This window comes from Macaca fascicularis, chromosome 7 (genome assembly GCF_037993035.2).
Source record: "Macaca fascicularis isolate 582-1 chromosome 7, T2T-MFA8v1.1".
In the NCBI taxonomy this organism is placed as follows: Eukaryota; Metazoa; Chordata; class Mammalia; order Primates; family Cercopithecidae; genus Macaca; species Macaca fascicularis.
In genome coordinates this window covers 92,187,128-92,204,028 of record NC_088381.1, presented here as the reverse complement: position 1 = coordinate 92,204,028, position 16,901 = coordinate 92,187,128, and the positions used below count along the sequence as shown (strand labels likewise).

The 16,901-nt window shown below is 53.9% G+C and overlaps 1 protein-coding gene across 2 annotated transcripts; it reads right to left on the bottom strand.

The window, feature by feature from the left end:
- Window positions 1-6,116: 6,116 nt before the first annotated feature.
- Window positions 6,117-15,946, bottom strand: NFATC4 (nuclear factor of activated T cells 4). 2 transcript variants are annotated; one of them, XR_012415684.1, is made up of 10 exons: window positions 15,692-15,946; window positions 13,531-14,626; window positions 11,542-11,704; window positions 10,773-10,972; window positions 10,274-10,480; window positions 9,675-9,815; window positions 8,453-8,508; window positions 8,067-8,193; window positions 7,293-7,874; window positions 6,117-6,534 (listed from the first exon to the last, which is right to left on the bottom strand). XR_012415684.1 is itself a non-coding variant. In XM_045396238.2 (10 exons), exons 1-10 carry the CDS (start codon window positions 15,789-15,791, stop codon window positions 6,467-6,469), a joined length of 2,706 nt encoding a protein of 901 aa, XP_045252173.2. In that variant the 5' UTR covers window positions 15,792-15,946; the 3' UTR covers window positions 6,117-6,466. The 2 variants fall into 2 exon arrangements, 1 of the variants encoding a protein (XP_045252173.2); XM_045396238.2 differs by having other exon boundaries at window positions 10,274-10,446.
- Between the last annotated feature and the right edge of the window lie 955 nt (window positions 15,947-16,901).

Sequence of the window (16,901 nt, the reverse complement as noted above, 5' to 3'; positions counted from 1 at the left end):
TCAAGCTTTGGGGCATTGTACATGCTGTTCCATCTGCTTGCAACACTTTTCCTCTTCCCACTCCTCCTTTAATTGGCTAACTTCACGCGTCTACCTCTTTCAGGAAACCATCTGTGACCACTCTCCAAGTCTACGTCAGGACACCTCATTCCCTTGATATTGTGAGTTTCTCTCCTGTTTTAGCATTTATCTTTTTTTTGTTTGTTTTGTTTAGAAACAGGGCCTCACTCTGTCACCCAGGCTAGAGTGCAGTTTCACCATCTGGGCTCACTACAACCTCTGCCTCCTAGGCTCAAGTGATCCCCCCACCTCAGCCTCCCAAGTAGCTGGGACTACAGACGTGCACTACCACGCCTGGCAAAGTTTTGTATTTTTTGTAGGGACAGGGTTTTGCCCTGTTGCCCAGGCTGGTCTCAAACTCCTGGGCTCAAGCAATCTGCCCATCTTGGCCTCCAAAAGTGATGGGATTACAGGCGTGAGCCACTGCACCTGGCCACATTTATCATTCTGTATTCGCAATTCTCACTTACTCTTCCAAATACCTGTGAAGCAGCACTTCCCAAATTGTCTCAAGCATTGAATGAGGTATCAGTAGAATGTGAGCTCCATGGAGACAAGTGTGTGTCTATTCTGCTCATTGTTGTATCCTCAGTGTCTAGAACAGTGTCTGGCACTCGTAGGTACTAGTTAATATTTGTTGAGTGAATTAATTAATGTAGCACTCGGCCTCCAAGATGGCCCCATAAGACCTTCACCTTCTGGTGTCCCCACACTGAATTAGGGCTGGTCTGTGTGATTAATAGGGTATGGTGGAGGTGACAGTTCCTTCCAAGGGAAGGTTATGAAGTTTCCACCTTGGCTTCTTGGGTAGCTCACGGTGGGGTAAGCCCCAATTGCCATGTCATGAGGACACACAAGCAGCCCTGTGGAGAGCCCAGAAGGTGAAGAACTGAGGCCTCCCACCAGCAGCCAACACCCACTTGCCAGCCCTGTGACTGAGCCACCTAGAATATGGATCCTCCAGTTCTAGCGACACTTCCAATGACTGGAGCCTCATGAAAGACACCAAGCCAAAACTGCTCAGCCAAGCTACTTCCAAGTTTTTGATCCCCAGAAACTTTGAGAAATAGCTTTTCATTGTTGTTTTAAGCCACTGTGTTTTTGGGGTAATGTGTTACATGGGAGTAATTAACGGACACAGTACTGTCCTACAGAAAAGAGCATCATGATTAAATAAGTTTGGGAAACACTGGATTAAACAGCTAAAGGGATTTCTCAGAGGACTCCTCAGAGCTTTTAATATACAATACTCATGGAGAATCCCATCCTCATATAATGACTTACTTCTTTTTCATCTTATTAACTCTTTCCAGTTTGGAAATGTAGTTGTAAGTAAACCTACAATTGGCCAGCATCCCAAATAAAATAACACCAAGACTGTCTAAGGGCAGCAGGACAGGAAGAATCTCTTGAGGATTTGGGCCGGAAATTCCTACTTTTTCCTCCTTCAAAAGTCACCTTTGTCCTGGGAATCCCATGAATTATGGCTGCATCCACCAAGCTGGAATCAGAAGACAATATTGTCCCCTTCACCACTTGGATTGACCCAAACACGGGCACTTTTACTTAACCTTCCATAGCAAAACTGAGATCATAATGACTGACAAAACTTTGCAGGAAACCCAGTGTAGGGAATTGAATTGGGTCCCCAGAATTCCCAAACATATCCCCAGAAGAGATATGTTCAAGTCCTAAGCTCCAGTACCTGTAAATATGACATTATTTGGAAACATGGTCTTTCCAGATGTATTCAAATTAAGATGAGCTCAGAGTAGATTAGGGTGGGCCCTAAATCCAATGATCAGTGTCTTTTATAAGAGAAAGGAGGTTTACTTGGACACAGAGACACAGAGAGCCATAGGGAACAGCCATGTTACAACAGAGGCCAAGATTGAAGTGATGCTTCGACAAGCCGAGGAACATCAAAGCCTGCCAGCAACCATCAGGGACTAAAAGACAGGCATGGAACAGATCCTCCCTCAGGGCCTGCAGAAGAAACCAACCCTGCCAACAGCTCGATTTCAGTCTGCTGGCCTCCTGAACTGTGAGACGATAAATTTTGGTCGTTTTATGCCACCCAGTTTGTGATGCTTTGGTTCAGCAGCCCTAGGAAAGTAAGAGATCCAGGAAGAACTGAAAGGAATTGCTCAGAGGAGCATAAAAGTGGAGTGCCACCCAGCAATGAAGCTGCCTCCTTGCCCCTTGGCCCTTGGCTCCCGGCCCTGCCAGGATTCTGCCTCACCAAGGTGGGGGCTACTTGGGAACAGCCTGGCCTAACTAGTGCCCTCAGGGTTCAGGTCCAGGAGAGAGAAGTACAGAGAGATGCTTCCTCTAACTCTGCCCAAGGCCTCAGTAACAAATCCCCATTTCCTGACTCAGACACTCTTTATTCCAGTAGAATGGACATTGGGAACATATGTTCCTTTCAGAGAATGTAATGTTCCCACCATAAGGGATGGACTCATGGGTTATCTCAAAATGTAATTGTCTACTGTTACTACAAGAGATACACAAGCAGCGAGAGAGGACAGACTCAGTGCCCTTTCTCTGACATCCCAAAGCCGCAGGGACTTCCCCACCATTACTCATTGCTCTGTTCACCTCAATCTCTAGGCAGGAAGGTCTCTCTCATTAGTGACGAGATTGTCTGCTCCTTCAGGTCAAGGCTGCAGTGAGATGCATGTCCCTGGAGCCTAGCACAGGGCTTGGCACAGAGCAGGGGCCCTGCAGCACTTTGTGGGGATTTGGCTACGTGAACAATCAAGACACTGAGGCTATTAAAACAGGCTCCCATAAAAGCAGCCAAACCCCTGTGCACTTTCTGCATCTGGAATTTCCAGGAGTTCCTCTCCATGACAATTTAGAAAGTCCAGCAGTGGGTTCCAAGGCATCACAGAACTCAATCCAAGCAGATCCCAAACCCCAACGGAAAGCTACGAAACACGCCACTCCCCAAGCATCGTGGAGGCCCAGAGTTCCAGCCAAAGAAGGAGACTCAGTAAGTTCGGAGGGCAGAGATGCTCCTGTACCAGGACTGCAGGCTGTGCCTGAGACTGTCCTCACATTCTCTGACTAGCAGGACAGAGCCAGGTGAGGGGAAGGATGAACTGCAATGTGAGGACTGTGTGTGTCTGTCTCCTCCTCTTCACCAGGTGACTCTCTACCCAGGGCAGCCTAGACAAGATTTAGACATCGGGGCAGTGGGCTATTTTGGAATCTGGAATGGGAAGGAATGACAATTGGCAGGTGACTCTAGTACTTGAACTTTCCTGTGCTGAAGAATCACCGAAGGTATTCTTTAATACACAGATACCTGGGTCCAGTCCTCCCTCCCAAATAGGTTAAGGGTTGCTTAGGAATCTGTATTAAAAACAAAACAAAAACAAAAACCTCCTTAGTGGTTCAAACACAAGTAATCCTCAGACCTGGGCCAAGAAGGTCTTTTCTGACACCACCCGGAGACCCAGCCTCGTTCTTCTCTCTCCTAACTACAGCCCCAGGAAGCTACATGTCTGTAGAGAGCCTGAGAGGAGACAATGACCCCAGTCTCAGAGTGAGTACACGCAAAGGCACCAGGAGGCCTACCCACATCAGGATTCCAAAGAGAAGAGGGGTTAGGCCTAAAGAATGTGGGCCCAGAGGGCATAACGAGCCCCTTACAGAGCGGTCACAAGGAAGCAGATGGGAGCTCAAGGTGAGGAAGAACTTTATGGCAAATCTATTACATCACTCACAGCTGAAGGCCTACAGTCTAGTGGGAGAATGCCCATCATCCTTAGAAAACTCTAAATACCCTGGCAGGCTATAAGATCCTTCAGAATTCAGCCTGGCTTCCCTCTGCAATCCCTTCTTATAGCCCCTGACTTCCAGAACTTCACCTGCCTTCCCACCCTTGAAGGGGAACCTTTCGGAGTTCTCCAGGTATACCAGGCCCTGGAGATCTGTCTGTCTTTCTTACTTGCCGCTCCCCTCCAGGACTTTGCCTCTTCTGGTCTGTCTGTCTGGCCTGCCCTTCCCCTATTCTTAGCTTGGTTAATTACTAGTCATTCTTCAGGTCCCAGTTTAGAAGTCACCCCCTGAAGTTCCCTGTAACCCCCACAGCTGGGCGGAATGCCTCTCCTCTGTTCCCTCTACATCTCATATTTAAATTGTTCACTGTGGGACGGAGTGACATGGGGTTGTGTGCCTTGGTAGGCAGTCCACTACCCGGGAGGGGGGTGGTGGATGAAGGAGCAAGCAGAGAAAGAAAAAAGTTGTTCACTGAAGGCAGGCACAGTGGTTCATGCCTATAATCCCAGCACTTCGGGAGGCAAATGCCAGAGGATAACTTGAGCCCAGCAATTTGAGGCTGCAATGAGCTGAGATCCTGCCACTGCACTCCAGCCTGGACACTAGAGCAAGACCCCATCTCTCTCTCTCTCTCTCTCTCTCTCACACACACACACACACATACACACACACATTGTTCACCGACTCCTCAAGGTCTAATGTACTCTCTGCAAAAAATATTTAGTTTGAATTGTTATGAGCTGTTTATTTACTTTTGCCCCATGAGGCTACAAATTCCTCCAGGACCCACTGGCTGGCACTTTGCAGCTGTTTAATAAATATCTTGACAATGCATGAATGGCAGTGTCCTGGCAGAAAACAGAACAGTCCACCTTGAGAGGCAACAAGTCCTAACAGCTTTTTGTTTACACAGAGGCTGACCCACCCTCTGTCAGAGATCTTAGAGGTGGTGCTGAAGATTGCTAAATAGGACATGAGTGCCCTAGGGTTCCTTCTGACATGGTGATTATGGGACAATGACTCTGGCAAGGGGCTAAAGGGGATCTTTGAAAAGCAACCAAGGCCCGGAAGCTAATCACTTGATGTCAATTTGGTTCACAGCAGCTTGTGTTCCATGAAGGTAAAGGAAATTCATTGCAAAGCAGCAACAGGTGAGGAGTTACTCTGGTTCTGTTGTCCCCCAATCCACAGCCAGCCTCTGTCACACCCACCCCTGCTCTCCTGAGTACTTGCTAGGACTGCCTGGACTCATTGGGCATAGAGAGGCCCCACCAGCCTGAAAGTGAGGCAAGTTTCCCAAGTGCAAATGCCCTGAATGTCTTTTAGGCATGTCCCCCTGCAGCCAAGCCTAGCCAACTCAAGCTATTTGTACTCAGTACCTACTGTGTGTCAGGCTCCAGGTGAACAAGACAGACAAAGTGACTTTCCCCAGCCCAATGGGACTTGGCCTCTCGTAGGCCATCGAGACAGGGGACAAACCAGGTTTCCAGCCCAGGCCCGTCAGAGGTGATGGATGTACCAGCTATTTAGAAGGCCAGCATGGGTATATTTGCAGGATAGGCCAGGAACTCATACAGTGCTGTGATTCCCAGGGCAGGTGACATTCAGAGCTGCTGGGTAGACTGTTTGCTTTCTGCAGTCTACCTCTGAAGCACAAATCTTTCCAGAATGTCTTCATAATCCCCAGGAGTAGAGGATCCAGAGGGAGAGCTTGTGCTAGCTCTCCCTCACCTCCACCCTCACTCCAGGGAGAGAAGCCTTAGAGGCCTGGACCTCCTGAGTCAGCGTGTCTGAATGGGGGCAGGGGACAGGAGCCCAGGAGTGCAGTTCAACATGCTGCTGATTATCTGCGTGACCTCAGGCAAGTCCCTTTCCCTCTCTGAATCTTAGAATCCTCCTTTGTAAATGAGAGAGATCAACTACATCAGTGTGTCCTCTTCTTGGCTATGGATCAGAATCATCTGTGTGGTGGCAAGACTAAGGAGCTTGAAAAATGCAGCCTCCTGGGCCCCATCCCAAAGCTCCTAAGGAATCTTGACCCCCAAGGAGGAGAGTGGAGAGGCCTACTCAAGCCCTGGCCCCCAATCCTGGCCCCAGTCAAGGAGCCTCCTAGCCCCCTCATGCCTTCCCCAGCCTCCTCCACTGAGCTCTTTGGGATGCAATGTTCCCAGCCACATTCCGTCTCTTTCCAACTTCTGGGCCTCCTTGGCCCGGGGCTGGAGTAAGCTGCCCCAACCCGTCTCTCCAAAGAGCTCTGAAGCCTGAAACACTGGTCATTGAGCAGTTTATTACCATCAACGTGTCCCCAGCTTCCCAGCACAACAGCCTGCCCACACTCTAGACATGCCTTCACTCCAGTCCATTCTGGCACCTAGCCTCAGTCTCCACCCTCCTCCCTCCTCCACAGCTACTTCCCCCAGCCCTCCAAGGCAGCACCAGGCCTGGGGGCCACACCTCAGCTGGGGGAGGGGAGGGAAGACAGTGAGATAAACAGAAGCTGGGGAAAGAGGAGCCAGGATTGGCCCCAAGCTTCTGTAGCCACCACTCCAGGAAGGAGGGAAAGGGGGCAGGGCTGAGGCTGGGGCTGGGGTTGCCGTGTGATGACAGTTCAGGTGGTTCAAGCAGGAGGCTCGTCTCCAGGAGGTGCAGGGAAGCCACTCAGGTCTCGGCCAATGATCTCACTCACTGTAAAGGAGGGGCAGTTGAGAGACTGGGCTAGAGGTGGGTCCCCTCCTTTTCCAAAGACCCACCCCCAATCCATTCCAGGCAGGCCTTAATCTAGGAGGCCTCTAGATTCCTCCTCTACTGGCTTCTCTTCCACTGGGCCTCAGTTTCCCCAACGTGTCTTGACACCTGCTCCGAATCAAATCTTGCCCAACTCCCTCCATGTGGGCTCCCAGGCGCCTGTCCTAGCCCTTTCCTGCTGGCTTAGCCTGAAATGTCAGGGGAATCGGTATCAGCAGGGCCAGAGATGGGTATAGCCAACGGGAGGAAGGAGAGGCAAAACAGGAAAGCTCCTCCTCACCAACCCTGACCACAGACACCGTGTTTAGGGGAAAGCTGAGGCAATGCAAGTGTGTTTGACTGGGACCTCAGCAAGCTACCATCCCTCTCTGGAACTCAGTGCCTGAACTTGCAAATTGAGTGAGCTGGATAGAATGATCTTGAAAGTGCTTCTAGCTCTAAGATTTTATGATTTGGAGCAGAGGGCAGAGGCAGAGGCAGAAGAAAGGCTGAGACAGTTACCCCATGCACCCTTCAGAATTCAGTTAATTGGATTCAGGCAGCCATAGGAATCAAGAACATGCCACCTGGGAACCTCTAACTGGCCCTGAGAGACCAGGGATGCCCAATCTCTGAAAAGCCCAGCTCCAGCCCTCAGCAAACATGCACAGCAATCTCTTGCACACACTCATACTCACAGCCCCCAGTCCCACACCCACCTTCCTCCAGCGTGATACCCTGGATAGGGACACTGTCTCGGAAGCCGCTGCTGTAGCCACCCCTGGATTTCTCCTGCTCCGGAGCCCCCTCCCCAGGGCCATAGCCTGGCCCTACCTTATTGTATCCCTCAGCAGGTAGGGGATGCACATCACTCTGGGAAGGGAAGGGGACTTCAAGCGGTGGGGATGCAGGAAGAGGAGGCCGAAAGGGGGCTGGAGGAGAGAATGGCAGCCCCAGGGGAAAAGAGGAGCCCCGCCCTCCATAGGGGTCACTAGGGAAGGGGCGGGGAAGGAAGGAGACTGGAGGTGGTTGGGCACAACCTGTGGTACCCCTAGTCTCAGGGAACATCCGCAGGCCCGGTCTGTAGGATGGTGGGGGCCCCGTCTGGGGGTACAGAGGGGGCATGCCATAGCCGAAGCCTTCTGATAGGTAAGGAGTTTCGTAAGCAGGGTCTTCATGGGGAAAGGAGGGGTAGGGGGGCCTGGGTGGTGAGAAGTCCATGTCAGTGCCAAAGGGGGGTGCCGATGCTGAAGGGAAGCCCCGCAGAGATGAGTCTGGTAGAGGCTCCTCTTTGCAGATCACTGGGAAGACAAGAAGTGGGAGGACATGCTGGTGAGAGGTCTGGTAGTCTTCACACTGCACACCTTCCAGGTGCCTGCTCCTCCCAGGTTCCATTCACCCCTTGGCCCCTCATGATGGACACTGCTTCCCTCTGCCCCTGCTCCAGCTCCCCATATCCCTATACCCCCACCATAGGCTGTCCCAGAGCGCACCAGGCAGAAACTTGAAACTCTGGGTAGGACTGCGTTTCCTCCGCCCATTGGAGACATAAAAGTAGACCTGAACTGGCCGGGACACCCTCTTGTTGCTGTACTCAGGGACAGTCAGGGTCAGCGTCACCTAGGGAAGAGTAAAAATGAGGCAGGGAGCCCTCAGGCATCTGGGCTTAGCCCAGCCTTTCCAGGGACCCAGACTCCACCTCCTAGTTTTCTCCATTTCCTAAGATGCAAAGTTCATTCCCTAGAGATGCACCTGCTTACAGAATGGCCAGTCTACCTTCTCCAGAAAAGTCCACTCCCATGAGCAAGAGGACCCAGCTGAGAATCCCTTGCCTTCTCCCACCCCGCCCCACCGGGAGGTATCCTAGTGACACTGGTACCTCATTGCTCTGCAGTCGGTTCACCGTGGCCTCCTCCTCCCATTGCAGCTTCCCATCTGTCCAGAGGGAACAGAGAGCTGCAGCCCAACTCCAGCGCCCCTGCCCCCTGCCCTAGTTCTCTGCCATTTCCCCTCCTGTTAGAGCCAAGGCCAAATTCAGAAGGCCCTAGAAGATCTGACACACAGAGGAGCCCACTGCGTGTTAACTTAATGTGAGTGGAAGAGGTAGGGTTTTAAACTGTCCTCAAGGTACAGGGAAGCAAACCGAGACCAAGGGAAATGGCAGGACCAGCCCAGAAACCAGAGGGAGTCAGTAACGGAAGCAACTCTTGAGCCCTCCCACCCAACTCCAAACATCCTCTCCCATGATAATGCCAAGAAGGAAGACTAAAGGTAGGAAAGGGTCCTAGCTTGACAGAAGGCAATGAGACCCTCAAGTATCATGACCCAGAATCTCTAGAGAAGCTCTGACATGGTCCTAGGATGCTAAATTTGGATATAGGGGCCAGATGTAGTGGCTCATGCCTATAAATCCCACCACCCACCACTCCCACCTTGGGAGGCCAAGGTGGAAAGATCACTTGAGTCCAGGAGTTTGAGACCAGCCTGGGCAACATGGGGAGACACTATCTCTACACAAAATATTTTTGGAGGATTGCTTGAGTCCAGGAGGTTGAGGCTGCAGTGAGCCGTGATTGCATCACTGCACTCCCCTGGGTGACAAAGTGAGACCCTGCTACAAAAAAAAAAAAAAAAAAAAAAAAAATTAGGATATAGGGACTGAGGCTTTTGGTGAGCAGTGTTTGGAGAGGGCAAAGGCCTCAGGTTGGTGCTGGCAACTCGAACCCTCAGTCTTCCCTTCCTCCACTCCTGCAGCTCCATCTCAGGGCACCTAACAGGCTCTGTTAATCACTGCCCATAACTCAAGAGAGGCCCAGCGGGGAGCCTATCTACATGGGATAAATTATCTCGAAGGAGCCTCCTCTTTAATAGACAGAATGTGCATCGCTTCCATTTGTTCAGCATGCTCAATATTTTAGATTGTTGTCATACGCATCCCACATGGAAAGCAGACAGTATAATAGAAAGGGTAGTCTCTGTCCCATTTTACAAATAAAAAAAACTGAGGCTCCACTGGCTAGTTTAGTGACAATGCCAGAGATATTTCACCTGCCACTCCCAAGCTCTCCCTGCCTGCCCTCCCCTCTGCAGCAGGTACTCACCAGGACCCCTCTCAATGAACACCACCTTGGAGTCTGGCAGGAAGTTGGAGCCAGTCAGTACTAGTTCCTCGCCTCCTCTCACAGAGCAGGCACTAGGGCTGTAGGCCTCCACCTGGGGCAGCTCCTGAGCTGAGCGCTGGGCTGCAGAGCAGTGCAAGGAAGAGGACTGTCTGGGCTGGGCATGGAGAGGTGGCCTCCTCTACCCCCACCCACTTTGGAAAAACTGCCACAGGGTTCTGAGGGAGCCCTCCTCAGCAGTAGACACACAAATAAACCAGTAATATCCATGGAGTCACACACACCATGTAAGGGGCCACTCCCAGAGCAGAGAGAGGGTTAAACAGAGTAGACCAGGGAGTTTCCCAAACAAGGGTACAGGGCACCCCAGGAACAGATAGGGTCCAGGGTCACTCTGGGCCACCCCAGAGACAGAGTCTGTGGCAGGGGCAAACTAGCATAGAAATAAAGCCTGAGTCCTCTATAGAGCTACTCAGGACAGACAGGGCACAGGACGCTACAGAGGGAATGGGCAGACAGACACACACACACAGACAAGAGTTGCAAGAGACAGAGAGATGGCCCAGGGCCTCTTTGCTCACAGCACTCGATGGGCACCGACGCTGCCTGTACCGAGACGACCTTCCCGCCGCCCTGGGGCACGTGTACCCGGAACACCAGTCGCACACGTGTGTTTTTGCGCCCGATGTCCGTCTCACCCTTCCGAAGCTCAATGTCTGAATTCCGAAGCTTCAGGATTCCCGCACAGTCAATGCTGGAGGCAAAGGATGGATGGCAAGCCCTCCTAGCTGAAGCCAGAATGGTGATACATCCCTAAAGAGGGAAGTTCCCGCCCTCCATCCAAAGCCCTGAATGACTTTCGATGAGTGCCTACGAGGTTATTTTCTAACCCACAGACGGCCTCTCTGGGGTACCCCCGCATCCCCAAAAGTCCTCTTCCAGATGGTGGGTAGGCCTGAAGCCAGCTCCTAGGAATAAGGTCTACCTCTTCTTGGAAAAGGAAGAAGTGGGCTAGCATAGGCCCAATGGAGAAAGCTAGTATAAAGCCTGCAGACTGAGGGGAAGTTGCATGGGACTTACTTGGCCGCCATGTTGTTCTCAGGCAGCAGAGTCATCTCCAACACCTTGGTGCCACTGACTACGGCTTCATAGCTGGCTGTGGCCACCATCTTGCCTGTGATACGGTGCACCTGATAGAAGGCATGAGGCCGCAGGTTCCTTTCATCTGCAGTGCCGATGAACATCTGTAGGGTCAGTGGCTTCTCACTGTAGCCTAGGAGCTGGCAGAGGGAGAGAGGGGCCACTTCATTGAAATCCCTACCACCTCACCCTTTATTCATCCCTAGATTTTCAGTCCACCATGGGATGAGAATGGTGAAAGATAAAGGATATCCTGCAAGGGAATCCCTTGGGGAACTGGGCACCCGTTGTGGAGAAAACATGGCCTGGAGTTCACAGTGTTTTTCTTGGAATAAAGCCCAAAGTGGGCTGGGCAAAGGCAGAAGAGCCTCCAAAGAGACTGGCCCAACTCAATATAGAGAAAACTTAACTCCCAGTGACTTTTGGCCTCAGCCTAAACCCTCCCCCATATCTGGCAGGCCACCATTTTCCAGAGTAGACATGAGGCTGGTGTCCCATGGGATGAGCTGAGTGGGGGTGGAAGGACAGAGGAGTAGAAAGTATATCCGGGTCCTTGCACCCCTCCTCCCCCAACTCCAGCCCCTCCCCCAGGCTGCCTGCAGGGTCAGAACTGAGAGGGAGTGTGGGAAAGGGCAGTGCCATGTGTCTGCATAGCTGGAACCCATCTGGGAGAGGAGAAAGGATATCAGGCCTGCTCTCTGTCCTTTACCTTGACTACGGGGTGACCGCCAGGGGCAGCTTTGACAGCTCCACGGCTGCCTTCTGTCTCATAGTGGGCCCGGTGGTGGGCTCTAGGCTGTACCTCGATCCTCAGCTCCAGCTGCTCATATTGGCTGGGCAGAGGCCAGTCCAGTGGGGGTAGGGCAGAGGTCCTGGGTGGAAGAGAAGAGCATTGATCATGTGCAGCCTCAGACCCCAGTCAGGCCCACACTGGATCTGTGAGGGAGGAGGGGGTGTGGGTCTGAGAGAAAAGAAAGCACAGAAGAAATAAAGAATTACATCAACATTTGTGAAAAAAAGGGAAAAAAAGAATTTTTTTAAAACTATAAAAAGGACAAAGAAATGAAGAAATCCAAAAGTCCAGAAGCAAGGGGAAGTAGGGGACAGAGCCCCTTGAAGTGTGAAAGGTGACAACAGGCCTAAAACTCCCTTCTTCCCAGCTCTGAGCCCAGGGGTTGGGGTGGGAAGGCTTCACTTGGATACCGAGAATTCTCAAGCCCATCTCAATCCCTAGACCTGGATGGAAAGAACAAAGAATTGCTGCTTCAGACCAGAAAAGGACTCAGATAGGAACCCTTTGTTTTACAAATTAAAAAATTGAGGCACATTGGCTCACACCTATAATCCCAGCACTTTGGGAAGTCAAGGCAGGGGTGGGGGCACTGTGAAGATGGTTTGAGCCCAGGAGTTTGAGACCAGCCTGGGCAACATAGTGAAACCCCGTCTCTACAAAAAATGCAAAAAGTAGCCGGGCGTGTTGGTGCTCCTGTAGTCCCAGCTACTCCTGCTGAGGCAGGAGGATCACTTGAGCCCAGGAGGTCGAGGCTGAGATCACACCACTGCACTCCAGTCTTGGTGACAGAGCAAGACACTGTCTCAAAGAAAAAAAAAAAAAAAAAGAAAAGAAACCGAAGCCAGCAGCTACTGACAGACCTAGGACTGAGTACATTCTGCTCCCAAGCCAGCTCTCTTTCCACTAGTTTGGGCTTGATAGGTGGAGTTCCAGGGAGCTAAGGGTTTCAGATGGGACAACTTATCCTGTATTGTGCTCCCCGATACCCTAGGACAGTGGATGTCAACTGGTAATTGCCCCCCAAGTAATTGCCCAGATATTTGGCAATGTCTGAAGACATTTTTGGTTTTCCCAACTAGGGGAGTGGGTGCTACTAGTATCTAATGGGTAGAGGCCAGGGATGCTGCTAAACCATCCTATAATGTCCAGTACACCCCCACACAACAAAGAATTATCCTGCTCAAAATAGTAGTGCTGAATTAATAGAGCTGAGGTTGAGAAACTTTGCCCTATGGGAAACCCAGGGGTCCCAGTGTTAACGTTTCTTTCCCCTAGAAACGTTTCTGGACAGAACCAGCTCAAGATTTAGGATTATTGAAATGGGCAAGATTCTCTGAGAGTGGAAGGAATAGAACTGCAAGTTTTAATATGAATTATTTGACTTGCAAATATCTGCTATTTTATTCAAGTTAGCAGCTATACTTTTAAGCCGCTAGGTCAGGCTCTAGAAATTGAGGAATGGAGAAAGGGAATTTCCTGCAACAGAGTGGAAATCTGCTTAGGTCTGGCACCTATTGAAAGGGCCAGAGTGGAAGGCTGAAATCCAGCCCAAGTTCCACACTCAGCCACATGCCAGTGCAGAGCTGGGTCTTGGGAGCACTCTATAGGCTACAGGAACACCTCCTTAACCTAGTTGATCCTCCTACAATAGCTGGGGGTGGGAGGGTAGAGGGGCTTTTTCTAATTGGCCCACAAGGAACTGTTGCCCTTTTGTAAATCATCAAGAGGTGCACTTTTTTTCTAATTCTCTTTAAAACCAGGTAGTTGGCAGCTGCTAAGCTGGTTGCAGATTCTCTTTTGAAATTCAGGGGGCATGAAACTAATGTCTTAAAATCCCTCCCTTGACCCTCCTGCTCCCCTAGTGGAATGGCTGGAGAGAGCGGTGGTGCCAGGCGCAACCCTCACCTGAAGATAGGGCTGTGTCCCCCAATCCGGGCCTTGGACCAAGCGAGTGGGGAGGGCACTGCCAGGTAGTCCATGCCAGCCACCTCCTTCCGGGGACCTCCTGGAGGAGCCACAGACTCCTCTGCTCCCAAGGGCAGCTTCCCATTGCATGGGGCAGGCTCCTCAGACCGAGGCAGAGCCACCGCCTGCTCGCTGGAAGTCCGCCGTGTCTTCTGAGGGATGCTCTCAGCTGGTGGGGCCCCCACATAGTCAAAGGGACCAGGGGAGCCAGGATCCCGGGCCAGAGGCAATGGGGGTGGTGGAGGTGGCTCAGACCCCTCTTCCCCCAGGCTGCCACGGCGGGACAGAGCTGGAGAGGCTGAAGATGGGGTTCCCGAGCTGGAATAGCGCCGCTTGCCACATGGAGAGGCAGGTCGGGGGGAGGCTGGGGTGGGCCCAGGAGCACTGAGGAGTAGCCAGTTATCCTCTGGCCCTCGGCCTCCGGGGCTTGGACCATACAGGCTCCAGGGATCTTCGGGGGTCCATGGCCGAGGGGAGGCCCTGGGCGAGGGCAGCGGGGAGCCCAGGCCAAAGCGGGAGGCCGCCTCATTTAGCTCAGACTCCACCTCGTCGCAGGCTGCATACAGGGCTGCCTCGTCAGAGGCATCGGAGAAGAAGCTCCACGAGGACAGGCTGCTGCTGCCAGGGCTTGGGCTGAAGAAGGCCCCCCCACCCTGGCCCCCTGCCTCTCGGTAGCCCCCAAAGCCTTCTGGTGGGGGGTAATCTCTAGGAGAGCCGTCCCCCCAGGTATCAGGGTTGTCCTCCAGCGCCGCCGGCGGCTCCGGCGTGGGAGAGATGGAGGTGATGCGGATGCTGGGACACTCGAGAACACGGCCACCCCCAGCACCCCCAGCACCCCCTCCTGGTCCTCCCAGCCTCACCGACCGGGCGGGCTGGCTCTCCCAGGTACCAGGTGAGGGGGCTGGGCGCGGCGGTGGCGAATGCATGCCAGGTCGAGGGGGTGGAGGTCGGGGAATACCGATAGGTGCAGCGCCATAGGGAGGGGGCTCTCCCAAGGCCAGACGGCAGCATGGCGGGGCATCCTCTGAGTCCAGTTCTGTCAAAATGGGAAGAGGAGCAGAGGGAGAGGGGGAAAGAGAGAAGCAGGTGAGATGGCTAGGTTCCTTAAGTGGCCAGGCCCCCAGGCCCCAAGTCCTCCTATGCTCCCTGCCCCTCAGCAAGGAGACCTTCTGAGCCACAAGACAAAAGCAGAGTTGGACCTGGGAAGATGGAGGAGATTGAAGCAGGCATGCCAGGACTTTGCCCACTGGCCCCTGGATCCTGGGACCGAGGGTACCCGATCTGGTGGGTCTTAAGGTGAGAGAGGTGGGTCCAGAGGGGCTGGAGCTGGGGCTGGGCCTGGAGGCGTGTTTCTTGAGGCACTGGGCTGGACTGGGGGCGACTCACACATGAACCCAATTAGCAGCGGTTCCCAAACCCCCAAACGGCGCTGGCAGGAGCCCCAGTTGCCATCGCAACCGTGGCCAGAGGGGAGGGGGGCGTCAGGGCTGTGGTGACGAGGGGAGGTGGCTCCTCCTTCTCTCCCCGCCATCGGGGGCGGAGGTGCAGCCGAGGGGGTGATGCGTGCCGGGCCCAGCCGGGGGAAGGGGGGCAGCGGGCAGCGCGGATTCGTGCGAGCGGCAGCCGCCGCCCCCGGCTCGGTCCCCGCCATCTGCCTCTCATTGCGGCCAGACGGGGGAGGGGGAGGGGCGCCCCGGCGAGGCCTGACAGCGCCCCCAGCCCCGGGCGTCCAGTCGGCCGGGCCAGGGCTCGGGCTGCCAGCCGCCAGCTCCAGCGCCGAACCTCCCCTTTCCCTGGCGGCGCCTGGTGCTCTTGGGGCCGCCGTTCCCGCCCGCCCCCCAGTTCAGTGACAGGCGGCCCAGCCGGGAGGCGGCGCACAGCCAACAGCACCCCCACCCCCACCCCAGTCACGACCTAAAAAGGAGAAAGTGGTGCCCGGGCCCCCAGCCTCACTTCCGCAGGCCAACAAGCTCCCCCGACTCCCTTCGACCTCTGACTCCCTCACCCCCCACCCTAGGCTGGCTGCCTTAAATTCCCCAGACTCAGGATCCCCGGCCCTCCTCTCACTGACCCCAAGACCCCTTCCCAGCCCCGGACTAACCTTCCCCCAATCCCCCCGCGCCCAGCGGGGGGGCCTCCTTTTCCTCCCCGAACACCAGCTTAAATTCCAGCTCCTCATCCTCGCAGCTGGCCGCCCCCATGGATCCGGCAGGAGCCCCCAGGTCCCGGCCTGGGTGGGAGGGGGGAGCTCAGGAGGCTGCTGTATCTTCACCCGGGTGGCTCCCTCCCTCCCTTTCTCTGAGAAGCCCCCTCCTCCGTCGCTGCCGCCTCCCTCCAGAAGCCCCCTCGTTATTATAGAAACTTTTCCAAACTTTTTTCCCCCAAACTTCTTCAAAGCGGCCCCCCCCAGCCTGTCCCTGATTGGCTGCCGGGGATGCTCCAGCCCCTCCTCCAGGGATGAGATGGGAAAACCACGCGCCCCTCGTCCTCCCCCACCCTCCCTCCCTCTGTCTTCTCTTCAGTCCCTCCCCCTCAAAAAAAAAAAAAAAACTGAATTGGAAAACGGTCCTTCAAGAGTGATACTAATGTTGCCTATTGGTCCGCCGTTGTGACAATCATTTCCCTCAGGGAGCCCAGCCCCCACCTCCCATAGTCTCAGTTCAAGGTTCTGGGTCCGAGAGCTTTAAAGGGGCCACATCCTGGGCCCCCAGGGTAGAGAGCCCACGGAAGACCCTTTTTTAAGTTCTGAAGACTGTGTAGATAGCACCTAGCAAGGCGGAACCACTTATCCTCCCCTTTCCCTCCAAGCCTGGCGCCAGGAGGGTCCTGGGGCAGAGTGGCACCGAGCTGCTCGGAAGAGGAAAAGGCTATTCTTCCAGGTCCCTTGCCTGGGGCTACTTTGCCCGGGCCTTCTGGAAGTCTTTTGCCCTGCCGAATCAGTGCCTCCATTAGCCATTCCTCAACGACCCCCAAAGATGAAGAACCCTTAGCCAGCCTGGATGCCTCTGGGAGCAGTCCCAGCCAAAGAGTCTTTGAGAACTGTCCCTAGGCCCACAGCCCTTGATGGGCGTAGATCCAGGCCAGGCTTTGCCACTGCCCTTGTCCCAGCCACCCAGAGGGGCCATGAATTGGCCTCCACGGGAAGTTGGTTCCCTCCTCCCTAGAACTGTAGTTTGGAATGAATCTGTGACCCGATAGCATCCCACTCCGGCTCTTCTAAAAATCCTTGCCAGGTTTACTAGGGGCCTGAAACCTCGGGACCCTGTGGGCTCCCCCCTCCCCCGCTGCCCCCGCCCGGGGCTGGACACCTG